This window comes from Mytilus trossulus, chromosome 9 (assembly GCF_036588685.1).
Source record: "Mytilus trossulus isolate FHL-02 chromosome 9, PNRI_Mtr1.1.1.hap1, whole genome shotgun sequence".
NCBI classification, from domain to species: Eukaryota; Metazoa; Mollusca; class Bivalvia; order Mytilida; family Mytilidae; genus Mytilus; species Mytilus trossulus.
This window is the reverse complement of record NC_086381.1, coordinates 27,497,211-27,519,921: the sequence shown is the minus strand read 5'-3', so window position 1 is coordinate 27,519,921 and position 22,711 is coordinate 27,497,211. Positions and strand designations below refer to the sequence as shown.

Below are 22,711 nucleotides of genomic sequence, written 5' to 3'. Positions count from 1 at the left end.
CTATAGTGATGAATTCAGTTGTCGAGAAGTTACTGTTACTATAGTGATGAACTCAGTTGTCATAAATAACTGTTACTATAGTGATGAACTCAGTTGTCGTAAGTTACTGTTACTATAGTGATGAACTTGGTTGTCGTAAGTTACTGTTACTATAGTGATGAACTCAGTTGTCGTAAGTTACTGTTACTATAGTGATGAACTCAGTTGTCGTAAGTTACTGTTACTATTGTGATGGACTCAGTTGTCATAAGTTACTGTTATTAAAGTGATGAACTCAGTTGTCCTAAGTTACTGTTGCTTTAGTGATGAACTCAGTTGTTGTAAGTTACTGTAACTATAGTGATGAACTCATCTGTCATTAGTTACTGTTGCTATAGTGATTAACTCAGTTGTCGTTAGTTACTTTTGCTACAGTGATGAACTCAGTTGTCTTAAGTTACTGTTGCTATAGTGATGAACTCAGTTGTCAAGGTTACTGTTGCTATAGTGATGAATTCAGCTGTCAGGAGTTACTTTTGAAAGAATTAAACTCAGTTGTCATGAGCAAATTGTAAAAGAAATGGACTCAGTTGTCATAAGTTACTGTTTTTATAGAGATAAACTAAACTGTATGTTACTGGTGTTATAGTGACTACAGTTATTATATTAGCTAGTGTTGTAGTGATGAAGTCATTTGTAAGTTACTATTGTTATAGATATGTACTCAGTTGTAGTAAATTTTCATTGCTATAGTTATGAACTGAGGTGTCAAAAGTTATGACTCAATTGTCTGATGTAACTTGTTATAGTGATACAGATAGTTTACCATGTTTAAATACTAGTATTCAATCTTTTATTTAAAGAATGTAGAATGAAATGATAAAAATCTGTAAATTAAAAAGAGTTGTTGAAGAAACATCAACAGTAACTAAACAAAACTGAGATCAAGACTAAAACAAGCATATTTGTCCACTTCTAGTACAAGCACATGTCTTTCTTATGCAAGATTCATATTTCAGCTTTAAACGATTGATTCTAATCTGTTTCTATGAAAAGATTTTGTGCATATTTCAGCCTCAAAGAATTGTAGTACTGACCAGTTTGCCTGCAGTGATGGAAGTTGTATACCGAAACATTGGAAATGTGACCATGACCCTGACTGTACTCACGGAGAAGATGAAAGGAACTGTGGTAGGTAACAATAAGATATGTTATCCCTTTGATATATAATAGTTATTTACTTACATGTCATGTTCAGGTTGTAGCATGAATATCCAACATAGATCCATTCTTTTATGATTTATTTTGACAATAACACCTCTCATAATTTATATTATAGAATTAATTCAGTAATTGATATCAATGATGTCTTGATTAGTTTGAAAAGAAATGCAACTTGGTGCAGAGTGAATTAATAAAAATTCACATGGTTATTCTGATCATGAACTGTTCAGTTTATAGAGATTTAATAAATTTTGGATTGCAGTGATATTTGATGATTTACATCAATAACGGCCATAATTGATTGCTAGTGTACAGAAAATAACATTGATACTATCATAATTGTTATGGTTATGATTTCACACATAATTTTTTGGATAGACTTTTTTTAGTTTGTACATATGTATGGTTAGGTTTACATCTCTTGAGAAATACGAAGACACTTACATACATGAGATAGATAGTAGGGGTGACAAAACAGATCACTATTACATATAGTATTTTAGATAATTGTATAGGAGTAGGGATGACAAAACAGATCACTGTTACATATAGTATTTTAGATAATTGTATAGGAGTAGGGATGACAAAACAGATCACTGTTACATATAGTATTTTAGATAATTGTATAGGAGTAGGGATGACAAAACAGATCACTGTTACATATAGTATTTTAGATAATTGTATAGGAGTAGGGATGACAAAACAGATCACTGTTACATATAGTATTTTAGATAATTGTATAGGAGTAGGGATGACAAAACAGATCACTGTTACATATAGTATTTTAGATAATTGTATAGGAGTAGGGATGACAAAACAGATCACTGTTACATATAGTATTTTAGATAATTGTATAGGAGTAGGGATGACAAAACAGATCACTGTTACATATAGTATTTTAGATAATTGTATAGGAGTAGGGATGACAAAACAGATCACTGTTACATATAGTATTTTAGATAATTGTATAGGAGTAGGGATGACAAAACAGATCACTGTTACATATAGTATTTTAGATAATTGTATAGGAGTAGGGATGACAAAACAGATCACTGTTACATATAGTATTTTAGATAATTGTATAGGAGGAGGGATGACAAAACAGATCACTATTACATATAGTATTTTAGATAATTGTATAGGAGTAGGGATGACAAAACAGATCACTGTTACATATAGTATTTTAGATAATTGTATAGGAGGAGGGATGACAAAACAGATCACTATTACATATAGTATTTTAGATAATTGTATAGGAGGAGGGATGACAAAACAGATCACTATTACATATAGTATTTTAGATAATTGTATAGGAGGAGGGATGACAAAACAGATCACTATTACATATAGTATTTTAGATAATTGTATAGGAGTAGGGATGACAAAACAGATCACTGTTACATATAGTATTTTAGATAATTGTATAGGAGGAGGGATGACAAAACAGATCACTATTACATATAGTATTTTAGATAATTGTATAGGAGGAGGGATGACAAAACAGATCACTATTACATATAGTATTTTAGATAATTGTATAGGAGGAGGGATGACAAAACAGATCACTGTTACATATAGTATTTTAGATAATTGTATAGGAGGAGGGATGACAAAACAGATCACTATTACATATAGTATTTTAGATAATTGTATAGGAGGAGGGATGACAAAACAGATCACTATTACATATAGTATTTTAGATAATTGTATAGGAGTAGGGATGACAAAACAGATCACTGTTACATATAGTATTTTAGATAATTGTATAGGAGGAGGGATGACAAAACAGATCACTATTACATATAGTATTTTAGATAATTGTATAGGAGGAGGGATGACAAAACAGATCACTATTACATATAGTATTTTAGATAATTGTATAGGAGGAGGGATGACAAAACAGATCACTGTTACATATATAGTATTTTAGATAATTGTATAGGAGTAGGGATGACAAAACAGATCACTATTACATATAGTATTTTAGATAATTGTATATCATTATAATAAAGGTCAGCATTATTAAACTTTCTTTTAGCATGTTTATATGCAATAAACAAACATGCAGTAAAAATAAAATCATAAAAATTAAAAAATAGAAAAGGATATACTTGATTTGATTACATAGGCTGTAGATGACAGTGTAAAAGAAAATTCCTGATGATTTACTGTACATTGTTTTGCAAATATTGCATTTAAAACTATCTCTCAGCAGTTTTCTATATCTCTCAGGAACCACATTGAGAAAATATAGCTGTTTTATTCATAACCATTATATATTTATGTATTTCAGCTGTGACATGTAATGAACACCAGTTTAAATGTCAGGACAAGTCTAGCTGTATACCTAAAGAATGGAGGTGTAACTCTATACTGGACTGCTCTGATGGTAGTGATGAAGATAATTGTAGTAAGTTCATGTTCCAGCTGACATAGCTGATAATTATAGGTAGTAAGTTAATGTTCCAGCTGACATAGCTGATAACTTTTGGTAGTAAGTTTATGTTCCAGCTGACATAGCTGATAACTATTGGTAGTAAGTTAATGTTCCAGCTGACATAGCTGATAACTTTTGGTAGTAAGTTAATGTTCCAGCTGACATAGCTGATAACTTTTGGTAGTAAGTTAATGTTCCAGCTGACATAGCTGATAACTATTGGTAGTAAGTTAATGTTCTAGCTGACATAGCTGATTACTTTTGGTAGTAAGTTAATGTTCCAGCTGACATAGCTGATAACTATTGGTAGTAAGTTAATGTTCCAGCTGACATAGCTAATAACTTTTGGAAGTTAGTTAATGTTCCTGCTAGCAATGCTGGTAAAAACTGAGATGTAGTTTTGAACTATGTAGATAGTTACTATTCCAGCAAACAAGACTGGTAGTGATTGGAATTATTCTAAAAAAGTTATTTTTCTAGCTAAGGAAGATAATAATACAATGATTATATTATCCATCTAAAACCTGGTAGCAAATGACCTTAAGTTGTATTCAAAAAGTAACTCCAAGGAAAATTTTAATCAAAAAGTCCCTTGTCAGATGAAAAAATCAAGAGTCAAACACATCAACCAAATGGAAAGCAATTGTCATATTCCTGACTTGGTACAGGCATTTTCTTATGTAGGAAATGGTGGATTAAACCTGGTTTTATCGCTAGCTAAATCTTCTACTTGTATGACAGATGCATAGAATTATATGCCTGTAAATTTATCTTGTTTATATTTAAGAAAGATTTCCTTGCAGACTAAAACTCGTAATTTATACAGATTTAGATTTACATTATGAATTATCTATGTATATTGTAGATGAACAGCAAGCCTTCTGTAGTAAACATGAATTTACTTGTCTACAAACTTCTACATGTGTTCCACTGAAGATGAGATGTGATGGTAAAAATGATTGTAAGTCTGGTGAAGATGAATTACTTTGTGGTAAGTTTGTTGTTAATTTTGTCAGTTTAATTTATTAAAAATAGATAGGAAATTTACTTTTTAGAAATTTTTACAGTTCTAAAACTATGGAAAAAGAAAACCTACCAATCTTAGACATGATTTTTATCATTAAGAGTATCAATGTCTTCTAAAATATTACTGTCCTTTCCACAACCTTAAGTCATATCACTAGTTAAATATTCCATAAAATACATTGTTTGGAGAATTTGAATAGATATAACCTAGAAACTTCTTCATATCATGTTAATACTTTTACTATCAAATTGCTTTTTACTCCAAAACAGTCTTACTGGTATAGCTCCACAACAGTGAAAATAAATGAGTGTTTGGGGAAGATGATTTGTTTGAGTCTCATTCGATACTACAAAAAATCCTGTAAACTACTGTATTATGCTGTTATTTTAATTGATGTAAGGAAATTAGTGTCAAGGAAAAATTTTGAAAAGTAATATCAGCTGTAAATAATGTAGGACAAGGTTCACACATTATAACCAGGAAGAGATCTGTATTTTTTAAGACATTTATGAAATACTTGTCCTGGTGTATAATACTTTTTCACTTTTGTTCACAGAAGCATCAGATAAATCTGATTGTTCATCAGATGAGTATGTTTGTGGTGATGGCTCCTGTATAGCTATGGACTGGGTCTGTGATGGAGTTACTGACTGTGCCAACCTGATGGATGAACAGAATTGTAGTAAGTTATTCACTTTAGTCCCCTTCTTTCTTTATACTCATGAGTATGTATGTGGCGATGGCTCCTGTATAGCTATGGACTGGGTCTGTGATGGAGTTACTGACTGTGCCAACCTGATGGATGAACTGAATTGTAGTAAGTTATTCACTTTAGTCCCCTACTTTCTTTATACTCATGAGTATGTTTGTGGTGATGGCTCCTGTATAGCTATGGACTGGGTCTGTGATGGAGTTACTGACTGTGCCAACCTGATGGATGAACAGAATTGTAGTAAGTTGTTGCACTGACCTCAGTCACCTACTTTTGTTATTATCATTAGCTTGTACTTTAGATCAAAATTCATGTGGAGTTCATTTAGGGACTGCATTTGCTAATCAGATAGTTAAACTGAATAAGATGAGTAAGGGGGTCTTTAGTTATAAAAAACAACTACTTGGTATTCAAATTTCCTTTGTTATAAAGTTATTTGGTATGTACAGCTTTAAAACATTCTCCTGAAATTACACAAGCACTTGCAACCAAAATTGGAATGAATTATTCCTGATATGTTTTACATTAAGATTTTATCAGACGATAATGTAAACCAAAACATATTGAAAGAACAAAACTCTTCTAGTCAGTGAAGATAGTGACTGTTGTTAATTAAAGCCAGTTAATTTGTTTTCCCATCTTTCAGCATTTTTGTCGTGTAATCCTAACCAGTTCCGATGTGACAATGGTCATTGTATCAGTAGATCTAAAAGATGTGATGGAGTTGATGACTGTTCTGATGACAGTGATGAAAAGGGGTGTGGTAAGTTGTTAGAACATCCCATTAATGAATACTTAATCACACCCAATCACTATTTATTTGTCATGATGACAGTGATATAAGGGGTGTGGTAAGTTGTTAGAACATCCCACTTATAAATAATTTATCCCATCCCCTCACTATGTATTCACCATGATGACAATCTGCAATAAAAATGGTTCAACAGAATTCAACAGAAGTTGCATTGGTTTTAATAGAACATGAAGTTTGCTAATTCTATTCTATTTTTATCTTAACTCTTTTAAATTTCTTATTCTAGAAAATGGACCTAGCCTTTTATACTTATATTATTTTGAAAAAAACAGACAACTATTATTGCTATGATTATTTGTTGTAATACTCCTACAATTTACATTATCTAGAAACCCTGAATGGAGAGATTCAGTGCAGTCCAGGACAGTTTAGTTGTGGGAATGAGAAATGTATACCCTTAGACAAGAAATGTAATACATTTGATGACTGCGGGGATTCTTCTGATGAACTGAACTGTGGTAAGTTTCATGGCAACAAGAACTTTGTAGTTTGTCATGACAACAAGAACTTGGTAGTTTGTCATGGCAACAAGAACTTGGTCACTTGTCATAGCAACAAGAACTTGGTCATTTGTCATGGCTGCAAAAACTTGGTCGTTTGTCATGGCAACAATAACTTGGTCGTTTGTCATGCGCCAAGAACTTGGTAGTTTGTCATGGTAACAAGAACTTGGTGGTTTGTGATGGCAACAAGAACTTGCTCATTTGTCATGGCAACAAGAACTTGGTCATTTGTCATGGCAACAAGAACTGGTCATTTGTCATGGCAACAAGAACTTGGTCTTGGTTGTTTGTCATAGCAACAAGAACTTGGTTATTTGTCATGGAAACAAGAACTTGGTAATTTGTCATGGCAACAAATACTTGGTAATTTGTCATGGCAACAAGCACTTGGTCATTTGTCATGGCAACTAGAATTTGGTAAAAAAAAAATGGTAACAAGAATTTGGTAATTTGTCATGGTAGCAAGAACTTTGTAATTTGTCATGGTAACACAAACTTGGTATTTTTTCATGGTAGCAAGAATGTTGTAATTTTCCATGGTTTTATAGTGTGCTTATCATGGCTTTTCTATGTATTTAGCAAATTAAATAGTGCATGGAGACATAATGCATGGGTTGGGTAAACGAATCCAAAATCATTTGCAATTACTACATCATGTCCCTTTTTATTATTTTCTTGAGTAAAACAGTAAGTAGCTGTATATGACATAAAACAATATCATTTTTGTGTTGACTGTATGGTAGGATAATTTCTCATTTGAATCATATTTTTGTAAGGTTTATGGCCAAAATCTGCATCTGTTGATGATAAAAGATATTTTGTTTGCGAAAGTGATAATACACTTGAATATGAAGAAGAAGAAAAATGGTAGATTAAAAAAATTGTAATGAATCATCTGTTATAAGCCTTCATTGAGGATGCCTTGTTGATGATATTTTTGTTTCTCTTCTGATTTATAAAGATTAAGTATTATACAATACAGACAGTTTAATCTGTGTATGTTAATAGAAGACTTGTGATGTTGATGACAGAACATGAAAAACAAGATGACAGACTGATGATAGAATTACCAAACTATTACATAATTATTTATCAAAGAAAATAGGCTACAGTCAAATGTGTTGAATAGTGTTTTTTTTAAAGATTACACAATAATTCTTTTTTTTTATCTAAGGTGTTGATTTCTTATATCAAACAAAAACAGATAGCAATCATTGTACTTAGGTTGCTTAAGAAATCAGACAGAAAATAACATGCATATTTACCCTGATCCCGTTGAAAAGAAATTACCCATAGGTTTAATTAAAAAAATATGTTTACCGTCATACTTTATTTTTTAGCATCATGATCCTATTTAACACTTTCTGTTGTGCCAGGATGCAATAGGAAACTTCTGAATTGATCACTGATTTTGATAAATATTAGCTAATTGTTGAATGGAACAAATTATTTTACATATTTATATGAATCAATGGTGATTTACAGGACTAGAAGGTTTGTGCACATGAAAATGAAACTGTAACACAATAATCGTCGATTTATTTAATTCGGCAGGCTGACAAAAACATATAATTTCATGATTTTGTGGTGTTTGCCAAGTTTGCATATAAGTATATAGCAAAACCTATGAATTCCACCAAAAAAATGGTATTATGTAGAAATAATGATTCCCCAGTACACATATATTTAAAATACATTTTTAGGTAATTTATTCGACAAAGTATTTAAGTTTTAAAAGAAGACCAGTGTTTATACAATAGCCTTTGACTAACATATTTTACCTTATTTCAGGTGAAGAGGTTCTGATTTATGCCCAAGGACAATACCTAAGGAAGATAGCACTGAGCATGACTAACTATCCTGATGTTAAAATACCACTGAAAGGAGTGAAGAAGATCATAGCCATTGATTACAACCCTATAAGTAACATGATCTACTGGAGTGACCAGGATCTCAACACTATAAGTGCAGCTTATCTGGATGGTTCAGGTACAATAGTTATCTCCCCTTCATTGATTACAACCCTATAAGTAATATGATCTACTGGAGTGACCAGGATCTCAACACTATCAGTGCAGCTTATCTGGATGGTTCAGGTACAATAGTTATCTCCCCTTCATTGATTACAACCCTATAAGTAACATGATCTACTGGAGTGACCAGGATCTCAACACTATCAGTGCAGCTTATCTGAATGGTTCAGGTACAATAGTTATCTCCCCTTCATTGATTACAACCCTATAAGTAACATGATCTACTGGAGTGACCAGGATCTCAACACTATCAGTGCAGCTTATCTAGATGGTTCAGGTACAATAGTTATCTCCCTTCATTGATTACAACCCTATAAGTAACACGATCTACTGGAGTGACCAGGATCTGAACACTATCAGTGCAGCTTATCTGGATGGTTCAGGTTCAAAAGTTATCTCCCCTTCATTGATTACAACCCTATAAGTAACACGATCTACTGGAGTGACCAGGATCTCAACACTATCAGTGCAGCTTATCTAGATGGTTCAGGTACAATAGTTATTTCCCCTTCATTGATTACAACCCTATAAGTAACATGATCTACTGGAGTGACCAGGATCTGAACACTATCAGTGCAGCTTATCTGAATGGTTCAGGTACAATAGTTATCTCCCCTTCATTGATTACAACCCTATAAGTAACACGATCTACTGGAGTGACCAGGATCTGAACACTATCAGTGCAGCTTATCTGGATGGTTCAGGTACAATAGTTATCTCCCCTTCATTGATTACAACCCTATAGGTAACATGATCTACTGGAGTGACCAGGATCTCAACACTATCAGTGCAGCTTATCTGGATGGTTCAGGTACAAAAGTTATCTCCCCTTCATAGATTACAACCCTTTAAGTAACACGATCTACTGGAGTGACCAGGATCTCAACACTATCAGTGTAGCTTATCTGAATGGTTCAGGTACAATAGTTATCTCCCTTCATTGATTACAACCCTGTAAGTAACACGATCTACGGGAGTGACCAGGATCTGAACACTATCAGTGCAGCTTATCTAGATGGTTCAGGTACAAAAGTTATCTCCCCTTCATTGATTACAACCCTATAAGTAACATGATCTGCTGGAGTGACTAGGATCTCAACACTATCAGTGTGTCTTATCTAGATGGTTCAGGTACAATAGTTATCTCCCCTTCATAGATTTCAACCCTATAAGTAATATGATCTACTGGAGTGACCAGGATCTCAACACTATCAGTGCAGCTTATCTGGATGGTTCAGGTACAATAGTTATCTCCCCTTCATAGATTACAACCCTATAAGTAACATGATCTACTGGAGTGACCAGGATCTCAACACTATCAGTGTGTCTTATCTAGATGGTTCAGGTACAATAGTTATCTCCCCTTCATAGATTACAACCCTATAAGTAACATGATCTACTGGAGTGACCAGGATCTCAACACTATCAGTGCAGCTTATCTGGATGGTTCAGGTACAATAGTTACCTCCCCTTCCTGATAATACATATTTTTGACTGACACTGTAAACAAATAAAACAATAATTTTAGCATTTCTTTTTGATGAAAAATGACAGCCAGAATTTTTTGAAGAAAAAAAATGTTTTTAAATTATTGCAGCCAGTTTGACTAAGTCAAAGGATATGTATTTATAGTTTTTTTTAAAATAGACTAAAATTACAATTAACAGTTAGAGAACAATTTTTTACTCGTATTTATATAATATCACAACAATTATTTATTTTTAAAGGTCAGAAAATAATATCAAGCAAAGTGAAGTCATGTGATGGTATAGCAGTGGATTGGATCAACCAAGTGTTATTCTGGACAGATACAGGCTCAGATAAGATAGAACAGGCAAATCTAGATGGTACTGAACAGATTTCTATCCTATCTAAAGATCTGGATGAACCAAGAGATATAGCAGTGGACCCAGTGGAAAAGTGAGTATAATATGGAACTGATGTATAACATTTCTAAGCTGTGCATATTTAAGGATATTTCATTGGGCTGATTAGAAATGTGAATATAGAAGACAACTCTCCTGTATAGATGAGTGAAATATTTAAGGAATAATTCAGTAGAACAAGAGAAAATAAGTTCAAGCACATTGAACTATAGGGCGTTATCAATATATGAAAGTACTCAAAAGCACTTGTACTATTATAATTTACAAGGAAATGATAATCTCATGAAACTACAATATGTTTGAATTTGAAAACTTTAAGAAGTAAAATGTTCACTCAAAAGCATTTTAAAGGGAAAGGTTTTTTTTTAATTATACCCCCGCTTTAAAAAAGGAGGAGTATACTGTTTTACCTCTGTCTGTCAGTCCGTCAGTCAGTCCGTCTATCCGTCCGTCAGTCAGTTAGTCCCATGAAACTTTTGTCACATTTTTCTCAGGAACTACACATCCACCCTTTCTGTAATTTGGTATCAACATTTATATATGTCAGCCATACTGTGTGATGTGTTTTCAGATTCATCATTCATCGACTTCCTGTTTACCGAACACTTGTATGATTTTACACATGATAGCCAAGTTGAAAATTTTCGTCACATTTTTCTCAGGAACTACAATACAAGGATTTCTGAAATTTGGTTTCAGGGTTTATCTAAGTCAGCTATACCTTGTGATGCGTTTTCAGATTGATCACTTCACAACTTCCTGTTTACCTAACACTTGTATGATTTTACTATTGATAGCCAAGTTGAAAATTTTTGTCACATTTTTCTCAGGAACTACAATACAAGGATTTCTGAAATTTGGTTTCAGGGTTTATCTAAGTCAGCTATACCGTGTGATGCGTTTTCAGATTGATCACTTCACAACTTCCTGTTTACCGAACACTTGCATATTTTTACACTATTAATATTATCCACTTGCGGCGGGGATATCATCAGTGTGCAGTAGCTCACAGTTTCACTTGTTATCTTGGATTTGTTTAAGGAAATAACTATTGTTTATAGAACCTGTTGTTTTGTATAAGTTTAAGATTGTCTAATGAAATTTGTTAAATTTTAGATTTATATATTGGTCTGACTGGGGTCAACAACCTAAACTAGAGAGGTCAAGATATAATGGAACAGACAGGCAAATCCTTATTGATAGTGAGATTCAATGGCCTAATGGTCTAGCATTAGATTTGGCAGACAGGAAGCTTTATTGGGGAGATGCTAAGAAACAGAGAATAGAAAGGGCTAACTTGGATGGTTCTAACAGAGAGGTTGTCATATCAACGGATATACCTCATTTGTTTGGGCTGAGTTTGCTTGGTAAGAACTGCAGTATACACTGTCCTTTAATGTTCCTTTGATTAGCGTACTGATTAGGGAGGAGTTTCTTAGATTTGATTTGTCAGGTGTTAATAGAATTCATAAATTCATAAGCCAGTAAATAAATATTTGTTTCCAAATTCAGATTTAATTAAAAATAAATCAAATTAACAGTTGTACAATCTTTCCTTAAATAGATAAGAATTAATGAACATACAATCTAGAAAAGAATGAAACTGGTGAATTAGTTCATGACACAAAAACACTACACACACATGTCATACTTGTTTTATTTTGGTATTTAGGTAACCATATTTACTGGTCAGACTGGAAGGATACATCTTTAAATAGATGTGACAAAAGGACAGGAAAGAACAAAGTCACCATACTGAAACATCATAGCAGGAATCTAGGCATGTTTATGGATGTCAAGGCTATCAAGGTCAAACTTATAAAAGGTAAGGTCATACACATTCATAATTTAAACATGGACTCAATCATTTTAAAAGGTTAAACAAAAACCAGTCAATGTCGAACTGCCTTAGAACTGGAAGCATCTGAGAATATTCATGAGTTAGAATTGTTTATGTCAAATTTTACTGTAATTGTGGAATATTCAAGGTGTCAAATATCAGCAACACACTGCCATTACAGAAAAGATATGTGATATGATCATAGAAGAAATCTGCTAATGTCTATTACCCTAACACTCCAGGAATGTATTTTCATAAGATAATTGAGTAACTTTTTCTTTGAATTTCAGGAGACAGAAATAAATACTGTGGATTTGATGAATTCCATTGTGAGAATGATCTGTGTATTGGGAACAAGAAAAGATGTAACGGGAATAATGACTGTGGAGATAATTCAGATGAGAAAGACTGTGGTAAGATTGTTAAACAGGGAAATCTTGTCTATTACAAGTATATAACAATGAAATAATGTGTATTAGTAATGTTCAAATTGTAATAAATGTTCAAAAATGGATGGAAAAGAAAGTACATTATAAATGCAACCCAAATGGTTGGATGAAACAGTAGAATATTCACACGAAATCCATAAACAGACAATATTTTGCAAATAATAATGAATCCAGAGACTTTTTAGTTTAATACTGAAATATAAATGCCTAACCACCTAAAATTTGAATTATAGTGCACTTTATTTAGTATTACCTTTTGAGCGTCATATACTATAATTGATGGAAAGCGAATATATGAAACTCTGCTAAACATAAATACTGTCTTTTCTATTAATAGATTTACCTGCCACATGTGACAAGGACAATGGAGGTTGTCAGCAGACGTGTCGTATATTTGGCCAGCAGGCGAGGTGTGACTGTTTCCCTGGCTATTATTTACAGTCAGACATGAGAAACTGTAAAGATATAAATGAATGTAACTTTGAAGGCACATGTAGTCAGAAGTGTACAAATGTACCAGGAACATATAAATGTTATTGTGTGGATGGATATACATTAAAGCCAGACGGCAGAGGCTGTAAAGCTGATGGTAGGTAGACCTGAGTAGTTTCTCTTTAGATACATGTAGGTATACCAGTCAGGGATATAACTCTATAGGGTTATTACCGGAAAATAACATACATTTGTTATTGTGGACTATAAATTCAAAGAACTGTGATAATATATGTATGTTATATGTTTCAAAGGGACAATATACATCATTAGTTTAGTTAAAATGTATAAAAGTTCTATTGATAATACTTTTTTCTATATGTACACTTACTATTTAAAGATATAACAATTCATAGTTTGTCAATTTTGCATAGTACACCTATATGTTATTACAGAACAAATATGCCTGTAATAACTAAAGGGTGTTATCACAGCTTCTCTATATCACTTCAAAGCATTTGCTCAGACATACATCATGCTTAATTACAATGAAGTTTAAATGACCAGAGCATGTAATAAGGTTCTGCGCAAGTTTCTCAGTAATTCCCAAGTGTCTTACAAAATAAGTTTCATTCCTTTAATATCTTAGCCTTGTTATCACAGCTAAGTTTATCCCTTAATAGCCTCGACACATTGATTTACCATGGTTAATCAAAAATGAATAAATTTAATTAAAAAATTAGTTATCAAGACTATGCATTTAGTTTCTGCGCAAAGTCTCAAGAGTTCCCTAGAGCCCACTATAAATGAAATAATTTTACAAATAACAAGCATATGTTATTACAGATTTAGAAAATTTAAGGTGAAAGTATCTGTAATAACACACACAAGTTATTTCCTGGAATAACCCTATAGAGTTATATCTCTGACTGTATACCAGGATACCAGTTTAAATCTTATGTAAATTTTTAACAGCTGTATCTGGTGAGATCAGGGTACAATTAAATATGTATTGTAAAGCTTCTGTAAGGTTAACTAATGTAACATTGAGAGGGGAAATGGGACATTTGTCAAAGAGAAGACAACCCGTACAAAGTAAAACAGAAGGCCACCAATGGGTCTTCAACGCAGCCAGAAAATCCCTAATGTGTTTGTTGAAGCCCAGTACAGCCTTTCTGTACAGGTTTTATTTGGTCGGAAGACTTAAGGAAGTAGAAGAAATGAAGAAATGGTAACATTTCTTTGTTCAAAAAAGTATTTTGATATGAGAAGACTACAGAATCTTTGCTGTCAAAAATCCCAGAATCAAGTATGAGTCATACTGCTGAAATGAAATTACTAGAATGACATATCTTTCATTTGGACAAATGGGTGCAATGTTTCCTTATCTGAAATTGTTTGAATTGTCAGTATTAAATAAAACAAAGAATAGCAACATTATGAAAGTTTAACTTATGAATTAAATGGCAGCTTATGTTATTTTTTAGAATTAATAAAAACTTGTATATTTCAGGTGGGAAAGCGTATTTGATCTTTGCCAACCGTGTTGACATCAGAAGAGTCCTACCAGATAAGTCAGAGTATGATTCTATACTCCAAGGTTTACAGAACGCCATTGCTTTAGACTTCCATATAGATAAGAATTATGTGTTCTGGTCTGATGTGGCTCTAGATAAGATTAAGAGAGCTTATATTAATGGTAGTGAGATTAAAGAAGTTGTACAGTATGGCTTAGAAAGTCCTGGTAAGTTATTATCATGGAAAAGGGGTAGGGGTGTACAGTATGGCTTAGAAAGTCCTGGTAAGTTATAATCATGGAAAAAGGGGAAACATTTAATTTGTTTAAAAATTTTAAGATTGAGAATTTGTACCCAAACAGTGTTCATTTACCTCATAGTCAGCTTGTAATAGAACAGGATATCCCATATAAAAATAAGGGGATGTGATATGATTGCCAATGCAACAACGATCAACCAAAGTTCAAATGAAGTGGATGTAAGCATGCTTTCTTGAGACTCAGACAATTAAGAGAAAATGGAAGTGATTGAGTTTAAACATTTATATAATCTTTTATTAATAGGAGGCCTAGCTGCAGATTGGATCCATGATTTGTATTATATATTTTTATTCATAGGCGGCCTAGCTGTAGATTGGGTCCATGATCTGTTGTTTTGGACTGATGCTGGGACATCCACAATAGAAGTGACAGATTTAGATGGAGTCTATCGTAAAGTGCTGATTTGGGAGAACTTAGAGAAACCAAGGGCACTTGTAGCTCATCCTGGAAATAGGTCAGTAAATGTATAAAATTTGAAAGCAAATACTATGGATTCATTATTATTTGTTGGATACCAATTTTCATGGATTTCGTGGGTGCAGTTGAATCAAGAAATTAAATGTTCAACGTTTAACAAATTTTCCATATGCTTGTATGCAAACTTGGTCAAAACCAGGAATTAAATAACATTGAACATGTAAATTTTCCTTTATCTACGTAAATTGGTACCCACAAAAATTAATGAATCCCCAGTTTTTGATTGATTGAGTGTTACATACATATTGACATATCAAATAAAATAAAATTGAAAGATCTTACAAGCATCCTGTACAGGATATGAAACAATGTTAGATAAGTAGCACTAGAATACTGGTAGTATTGTTAAATTGTTAATATTACAATATAATGGCAAACAAAATATCATCTCATGCATGTTGAAATACTTTACTTGTGCACAAGAGAGAACCTGTCATGGTACCTCTCACAATGCTATAGGGGACATATTTTTTCTACTGCTTTTAAATCATTAAGTAAACTGATCAAATTATCAATGTTAATTATTATATTTTCAGATCAATATTTTGGACAGATTGGGGAGGTACCCCTAAGATAGAGAGTAGCTGTATGGATGGTAGTTCTAGGAATGTTATTGCTAACACATCGCTGTTCTGGCCTAATGGTCTAACTATAGATTACACCACTGACAAACTATACTGGGCTGATGCTAAACATCATGTTATAGAATGTGCTGATTTAGATGGTTCTAACAGGAGAACTGTACTTAATAAAGGTGAGAAATCATAGATACTAAGGGCGCTCTACTTTATAAAGGTAAGAATTTATAAATAACAAGAGAACTGTACTTAATAAAGGTGAAAAATCATAGATAACAAGAGGAATGCACTTTTAAGAGGTAAGAAAGAACTGAGGACTGATGTTACTGGCTGTAATAAGAGAACTGCTGTAACCTTTGTTTGATTACCAAATACTGAGAAAAAAAGTTCTTGGAATCTCTGGGATCTTTGATTATTGAAAATATGAATTTTACTGCATTTGAATATCTTTATCTGAAAGACTATCATCTATTTAGATAAAACAATTCAACTAGATAAGATACCATATAGTGGCTTTTTTCGCTTGTGTAAAAATTCCTGATTTAGGGGCAACAAAGTATATAAAATATTTTAGATGTTTTATTTTTGGCAAATTCTTTAATCCATATTGAATATTTTTCTGATTGAAGTTAACCACCTTGAAGCATATATATCTGGCACAAAATAACATCTTTCAAGATACATCATTAATGTTTTTATTTTATTTTCAGGATTGCCACATCCTTTTGCCTTGACCTTGTTTGAAGATGAACTTTATTGGACAGACTGGAATACAAAGAGTATAAACAAAGCTAACAAGTTCACTGGTAATGATGTAGAGACTGTTCATAACAGACTTCATTATCCCATGGATATACATACATTCCATCCTCAGAGGCAGCCATCAAGTATGTACACCATTTTAAGGATAAATGTCAATAATCTGAAAGGGGGGAGATAATTAAGACCATGCTTAGAATTTATTTGGAGTTTTGTCAAAGACTTATTTATTGTATTATGTTTTGATAGTTAAGCATTATGTACTCATAATATTGATTTGAGACAGAAAGTAGGAGTATAAATAATTCAACAGATGCATACACAAAACAATAAAATATAGAAACACATCTAGTGGTTAAAAAATCAGTGATATCAACATGAAGTTTTACTTTGCTTGATTTCATAAAAGATACAAGATAAAAGAATTGGCAAGTCTTGAATATATGACTGTTATGTTGTAATGCAAATGGTTATAGATCACATAAGTAAAGCATATGTTTATTTTAGTGAAGAATGTCTGTGGTAAAAACAATGGAGGATGCAGCCATTTTTGTTTACCAAATTGGCATGGTTACAGCTGTGCTTGTCTAACAGGACAACATCTGAAGAAAGATAACAGAACATGTGTGGAGAGTATGAATCGTTTTGTGGTGTTTTCCACCATGTCTGACCTGAGACGTATCAGTGTGGACACACCTGACAGAACAGATGTAGTTCTCCCCCTCAATAAAGTGCTGAGTGCTGTTGGGATTGATTTTGATGCTAAGAATGACATGATATATTGGACTGATACAGATCTCAATGTCATCAAAAGAGCACATTGGAATGGCAGTCATGAGAAGGTAAAAATAATGACAAAATCAATAAATTTATGAGTGTATTATTATTAAAATTATTGTGCAATGAATAAAAAGATGCAAGAATAATTGATGCTATTTCAGTAAATGATGCATAATATTAATGTTACCAAAAATTAAGATGTGATTTTTTACCACACCTTTCTCATCGCAATTTTTGAATTAATAAAAAAAAATAAAAAATCCAAGTTTACAGTATATAGATTATCAAAGGAATGATAAATATTTGGTTAGATTATTGACTAGTCCTTAAATATTCCAGTGACAAATAATTGCCAACTAGATTATTTTTCTTACATAAATTGTTATATTGGATTGGTATTCCATTTGTCAGGTTGTCATTGGAAACCAGGTTGAGTCTCCTGTAGGTGTGGCTATAGACTGGATTAGTCGTAAGATCTACTGGACAGACCAGGATACAGACTTTATAGAAGTAGCCAATCTGAATGGTAGTATGAGGAGTATTCTGATTTCTACAAGTCTAGATAAACCTAGAGACATCATAGTAGATCCTTTGGAAGGGTAAAATGATTTATTTTAAATTATTAATTTTCTACCTTTAGTTGTACATGTATGTACCTATTGTTACTGAATTACTAAATTAGACTTTGGATATTTTTAACAAGTTCATCTCTGCTGTATTTTAAGGGTTAAAGGACTGCTTATTTTGATTATTATGACATTTTGTTTAAGTTTCTTTAATTGTTTTGCCCCCACCTTAGAGGAGAGGTCAATAAGTGATACCCTTTTCCGACTACATTCCTCCTTCTGTCCTTACACCTGGATTTGATTTCCATTCTCTCATCTTAACTTGCCATTACAGAATGTTCAGAAACTTATGCACAATACTTATTATCACAAAACACAGATTACATTTTACTGTTCTTGAGTTACGTCCCTTTATACCATATGCAAACAGGCGTTTCCTGACACATTCTCCATTTATTAATGTGTTATTTTATTTCTGAAGGTTTATGTACTGGAGTGATTGGGGAAGCAGACCTAAGATAGAGAGAGCAGGAATGGATGGGAATAGAAGACAGGTTCTGATCAGTAACAATATCACATGGCCCAATGGTCTAGCTCTGGACAAAAAACTTAAACGTCTCTATTGGACAGACGGAGGAAGGAGCTTGATAGAATCGGTCAAGCTGGATGGTACAGACAGACAGGTAATTAGGTTACATTTCAGTTATAAAATCATATGCTCACAGGCAGAAAAACTTCTTCAGTGGAAAGATGTAGGAGATTAAATTTATCAAGTTATACAATACAGACAGACATGTAAGCTAGCAACACTGTAATATGATGAAGCCGTAATTGAATAGAATTCATTAAATTTGACAGGCCAGACAGACGGACAGAGGCATCAAATCTTAAGTAAAATTACATGAACAGATATGATTCTGTTGAACAGAATGAGGTTGAGAAGAGTTTCTATACACCAAAATAAATTGTATAAAATATCCTTAGTTTCTATTTATAAACTAAACAAGATGCCTTTAGTTTTACAACCTTAAGGAATCTATAAAAATCACAACGAATATATATTTACTATCTCTTTTAGATTATTATATCTGTGAATGTTCCTCGACCATTTGGCATTGCTTTGTTTGAAGACACCATTTACTGGACAGACAAGTTAAACAAGGGAGTTTACTCTGCAAACAAGTATAATGGATCAGGACGTGAAGTAATCGCCTCACAGCTTGATAATGTGATGGACATCAAAATGTTTTATAAACCACAACCTAGAGGTAAATAAAAAACAAATTTTTCACTGGCCAAAATTTACTGTCAAATACACAGTACTAGTTGACATGAAGTATGAGCTGCCATATTGAATTGTGTTGGTTAATCATCTGGCTCTTCAGAATTTTTACTTTAAAAAATCAAAGGAAAAACAATAAATACATTAAGAATTGTTAAAACTATATTTTGAAACAGAATTTATATAGCTTTTAAATTTTGATTTATCCTTGTTTCAGGCAAGAATCCTTGTGCTAACGACAATGGTGGCTGCAGTCATTTATGCTTGATATCAACAACAGGGTACACATGTGTCTGTCCAACAGGGATACTAATGTCACCAGACGGGAAGACTTGTAATAAGGGTAGGTATAGCTGTGTGTAATTGTCTTCTTGGGGATTCATAAGCTGTCATTTAGCTTGGCATAGCAAACAATGACAAAGCCAGTAGTATTGCAGTGCTGTTATCCATTAGTAATGTGTGTGATGAAAAGTAATGACAAATAGCTGAAATATAAACTTTTAAGCAAAAAGTTACCAACTCAATTTATTAAATATTGACTTTGACAAACAAATATTGTAATAAGCAAGTGTTAAATTTGTTGTACAAAACATAGTAAAAACTTATAAATGAAAGGAGATATCGGTTAAAATGAGACAACATCTAAACAACTCAAGTTAAGAAAACTTAACCTTTATATGGTGACTAGAGTCCAGCTGTTAAAAAGCCTTGAGTGTACATAACTTGAGATAAATTTAAAATAGACAACCAAAAATCTGACATTCAACCCAAATTTAAAAAGGAGAAAAAAAAACATAAGAAAAAAGTTCATGTCATTATTAAAAATGCTTATTGTATGTTTTATGACATATATTTACCGGTATGCATGTTTCTTTTGTTGAAGAAGTTCTTTTTGAAACAAAGATTGCTATTGAGGTTAATCAACATTTCTATTTACAGGTATGAGTAACTTTATTGTGTTTGCCAGGAGAACAGATATCAGAAAGATATCTCTAGATGTTAATTATGTAGCTGATGTAGTGATACCACTTGGTGAAATCAGAAATGCTATTGCTATTGGTGTAGATAGAGTTGCAGGTAAATAGGGTCTTTTCTACTTTCTGATGGATCTGTTTCCTACTTGTAAATATCTGACAACGATACATCTTCCTTCCAAATTTCTAGAAATTATGGCTGCTTAAGTTGCAATTATATGCACCAATTTATGAAAGTGTATAATTTTTGACTGAATTTTGTGAAATATACAAGTAGGATGCATTAAGCTGTTATTTGTTCCTTGAATTTGTATAAAATAGTAAAACAAGATTTCTTTCGAAACTGTGTGATTTGTTTACTGATGAGTGAAGAGAATGAAACATGACATATACTGGTACCTTAAGTACTGGATCAGTTTAGAAATAACATTTGTGATGTCATAAACATGTTAGATAAACATATTTGACTTAAAATGTCAGTTATAAATTTGGTAACATTAAATATGAGCAAAACACACAGTCTAACGTGGGGTAAATCCAATGAATTCAAATTTTGCATAGTTTACATGTTAAAGTATTGCCATTTAATTTAAACATTTGTATTATACTGTAATAAATAAATTTGGTGTATTTACTGTCTTCTAATTGGTTAAAAGTATAAGTTTTATTTTCAATGTTGTCAATTTTTATGGTGACACGCCCACTCTGACATTGTGTATTCATACGCCAACATGTGTGTACATTGTTATTGCTAATATAAATCATATAAAAAGTTCTTTGATCCTTATTTTTGATAGAAATTTATTTATAATGAATGGCAGTAATTTATTTTGAATTTATTGACCCATAAAAATAGAAAAATCATTTTGCGCTATTGTTGACAACAAATTAAAGTTTTTACCAAGCAGGTCTAAAACCAATAGCTTATCTGTGCCTCACCTGAATATATTGGCTACCAAATTTAGTTAATTAAACCTCATCCTAATGATTTAATTTTTCAGGGAAGCTCTATTGGACAGATACAATTCTAGATGTTATAATGAAAGCTAATCTAGATGGATCTCAGGTGGAGCAGTTTATAAAACATGGACTGGACACACCAGATGGACTGGCTGTAGATGAGATTGGTCGGAAGATTTATTGGACAGATACTGGATTAAACCGGATTGAAGTGGCTGACTTGGTTACTGGAATGAGAAAAGTGTTGATATGGGATAACTTAGATAAACCTAGAGATTTGACTTTGTATTATGAAAAAGGGTAAGAAAAGATTGGTTTAATGTATTTAGCACCAAGGGAAGTCACTTAATAAACGAAAATTATGTGGCTGCTTATTCTATTGGTGTATGTCAGATTAGAAGCCAAATGATCATAATATACATTTGACTATTGTATATTTTGCTATTCTAAGTTTAAAGTACTGTGGATTCATTTATTTTCGTGGGTACCAATTTTCGTGGTTTGAGGAAAACTTACATATTCGTGGATATTCAATTTCGTGGTTTTGGCAAAGTTTACACTCATTCCTGTACAAAATTTATATTTCGTTGAACATTTGAATTCGTGGTTCTCCTGTACCCACGAAATCCAAGAAAATTGGTATCCAACGAATATTAATGAATCCACAGTATAATGAGATTAGGATTTCAATAATTCTTATTTTAAAGATGATTTAACTCATGTCATCAATGTTTGAAAAGTTCTGTAATTATTTTGCCAGGTACATGTACTGGACAGATTGGGGCAAACTTCCAAAGATTCAGAGGGCTGATATGGATGGTAGTAATAGGACAGTATTAGTTGATAAAAACCTAGGGTGGCCTAATGGTATTGTCATTGACAAACAATCCCAGAGAATTGTGTGGGCCGATGCTAAAATGGAAGTGATAGAATCGTCAGATTTAAATGGGGGTAACCGTCGTGTCATCATCTCTAACGTCAATCATCCCTATGGATTGACCATTACAGAGAGACATATTTACTGGACAGACTGGCAGAAAATGGCAATATTTAAAGCAGACAAGGATACAGGAAGTAATTTATTAGTTATAAGGAGAACATTACCAGGACTGATGGATCTGCAGGCAGTTATCAGGTCACCAGATGGTTAGTGAATTGTTAT

General features: G+C 32.6%; 1 protein-coding gene across 1 annotated transcript in view; it reads left to right on the top strand.

Moving 5' to 3' along the window:
- Positions 1-22,711, top strand: part of LOC134685404 (low-density lipoprotein receptor-related protein 4-like) — a 76,494-nt gene that overhangs the window by 29,704 nt on the left and 24,079 nt on the right. Inside the window, exons 4-27 of the mRNA XM_063545153.1 lie at positions 1,054-1,170; positions 3,497-3,613; positions 4,506-4,631; positions 5,224-5,349; positions 6,026-6,142; positions 6,523-6,651; positions 8,488-8,685; positions 10,457-10,649; positions 11,732-11,982; positions 12,288-12,440; positions 12,746-12,868; positions 13,242-13,493; positions 14,850-15,080; positions 15,471-15,627; positions 16,187-16,404; positions 16,939-17,115; positions 17,495-17,829; positions 18,179-18,366; positions 18,815-19,016; positions 19,412-19,601; positions 19,833-19,958; positions 20,555-20,692; positions 21,591-21,849; positions 22,310-22,695. Coding sequence (XP_063401223.1) covers positions 1,054-1,170; positions 3,497-3,613; positions 4,506-4,631; positions 5,224-5,349; positions 6,026-6,142; positions 6,523-6,651; positions 8,488-8,685; positions 10,457-10,649; positions 11,732-11,982; positions 12,288-12,440; positions 12,746-12,868; positions 13,242-13,493; positions 14,850-15,080; positions 15,471-15,627; positions 16,187-16,404; positions 16,939-17,115; positions 17,495-17,829; positions 18,179-18,366; positions 18,815-19,016; positions 19,412-19,601; positions 19,833-19,958; positions 20,555-20,692; positions 21,591-21,849; positions 22,310-22,695 — 4,509 coding nt within the window. The remainder of the gene's footprint in view (positions 1-1,053; positions 1,171-3,496; positions 3,614-4,505; positions 4,632-5,223; positions 5,350-6,025; positions 6,143-6,522; positions 6,652-8,487; positions 8,686-10,456; positions 10,650-11,731; positions 11,983-12,287; positions 12,441-12,745; positions 12,869-13,241; positions 13,494-14,849; positions 15,081-15,470; positions 15,628-16,186; positions 16,405-16,938; positions 17,116-17,494; positions 17,830-18,178; positions 18,367-18,814; positions 19,017-19,411; positions 19,602-19,832; positions 19,959-20,554; positions 20,693-21,590; positions 21,850-22,309; positions 22,696-22,711) is intronic.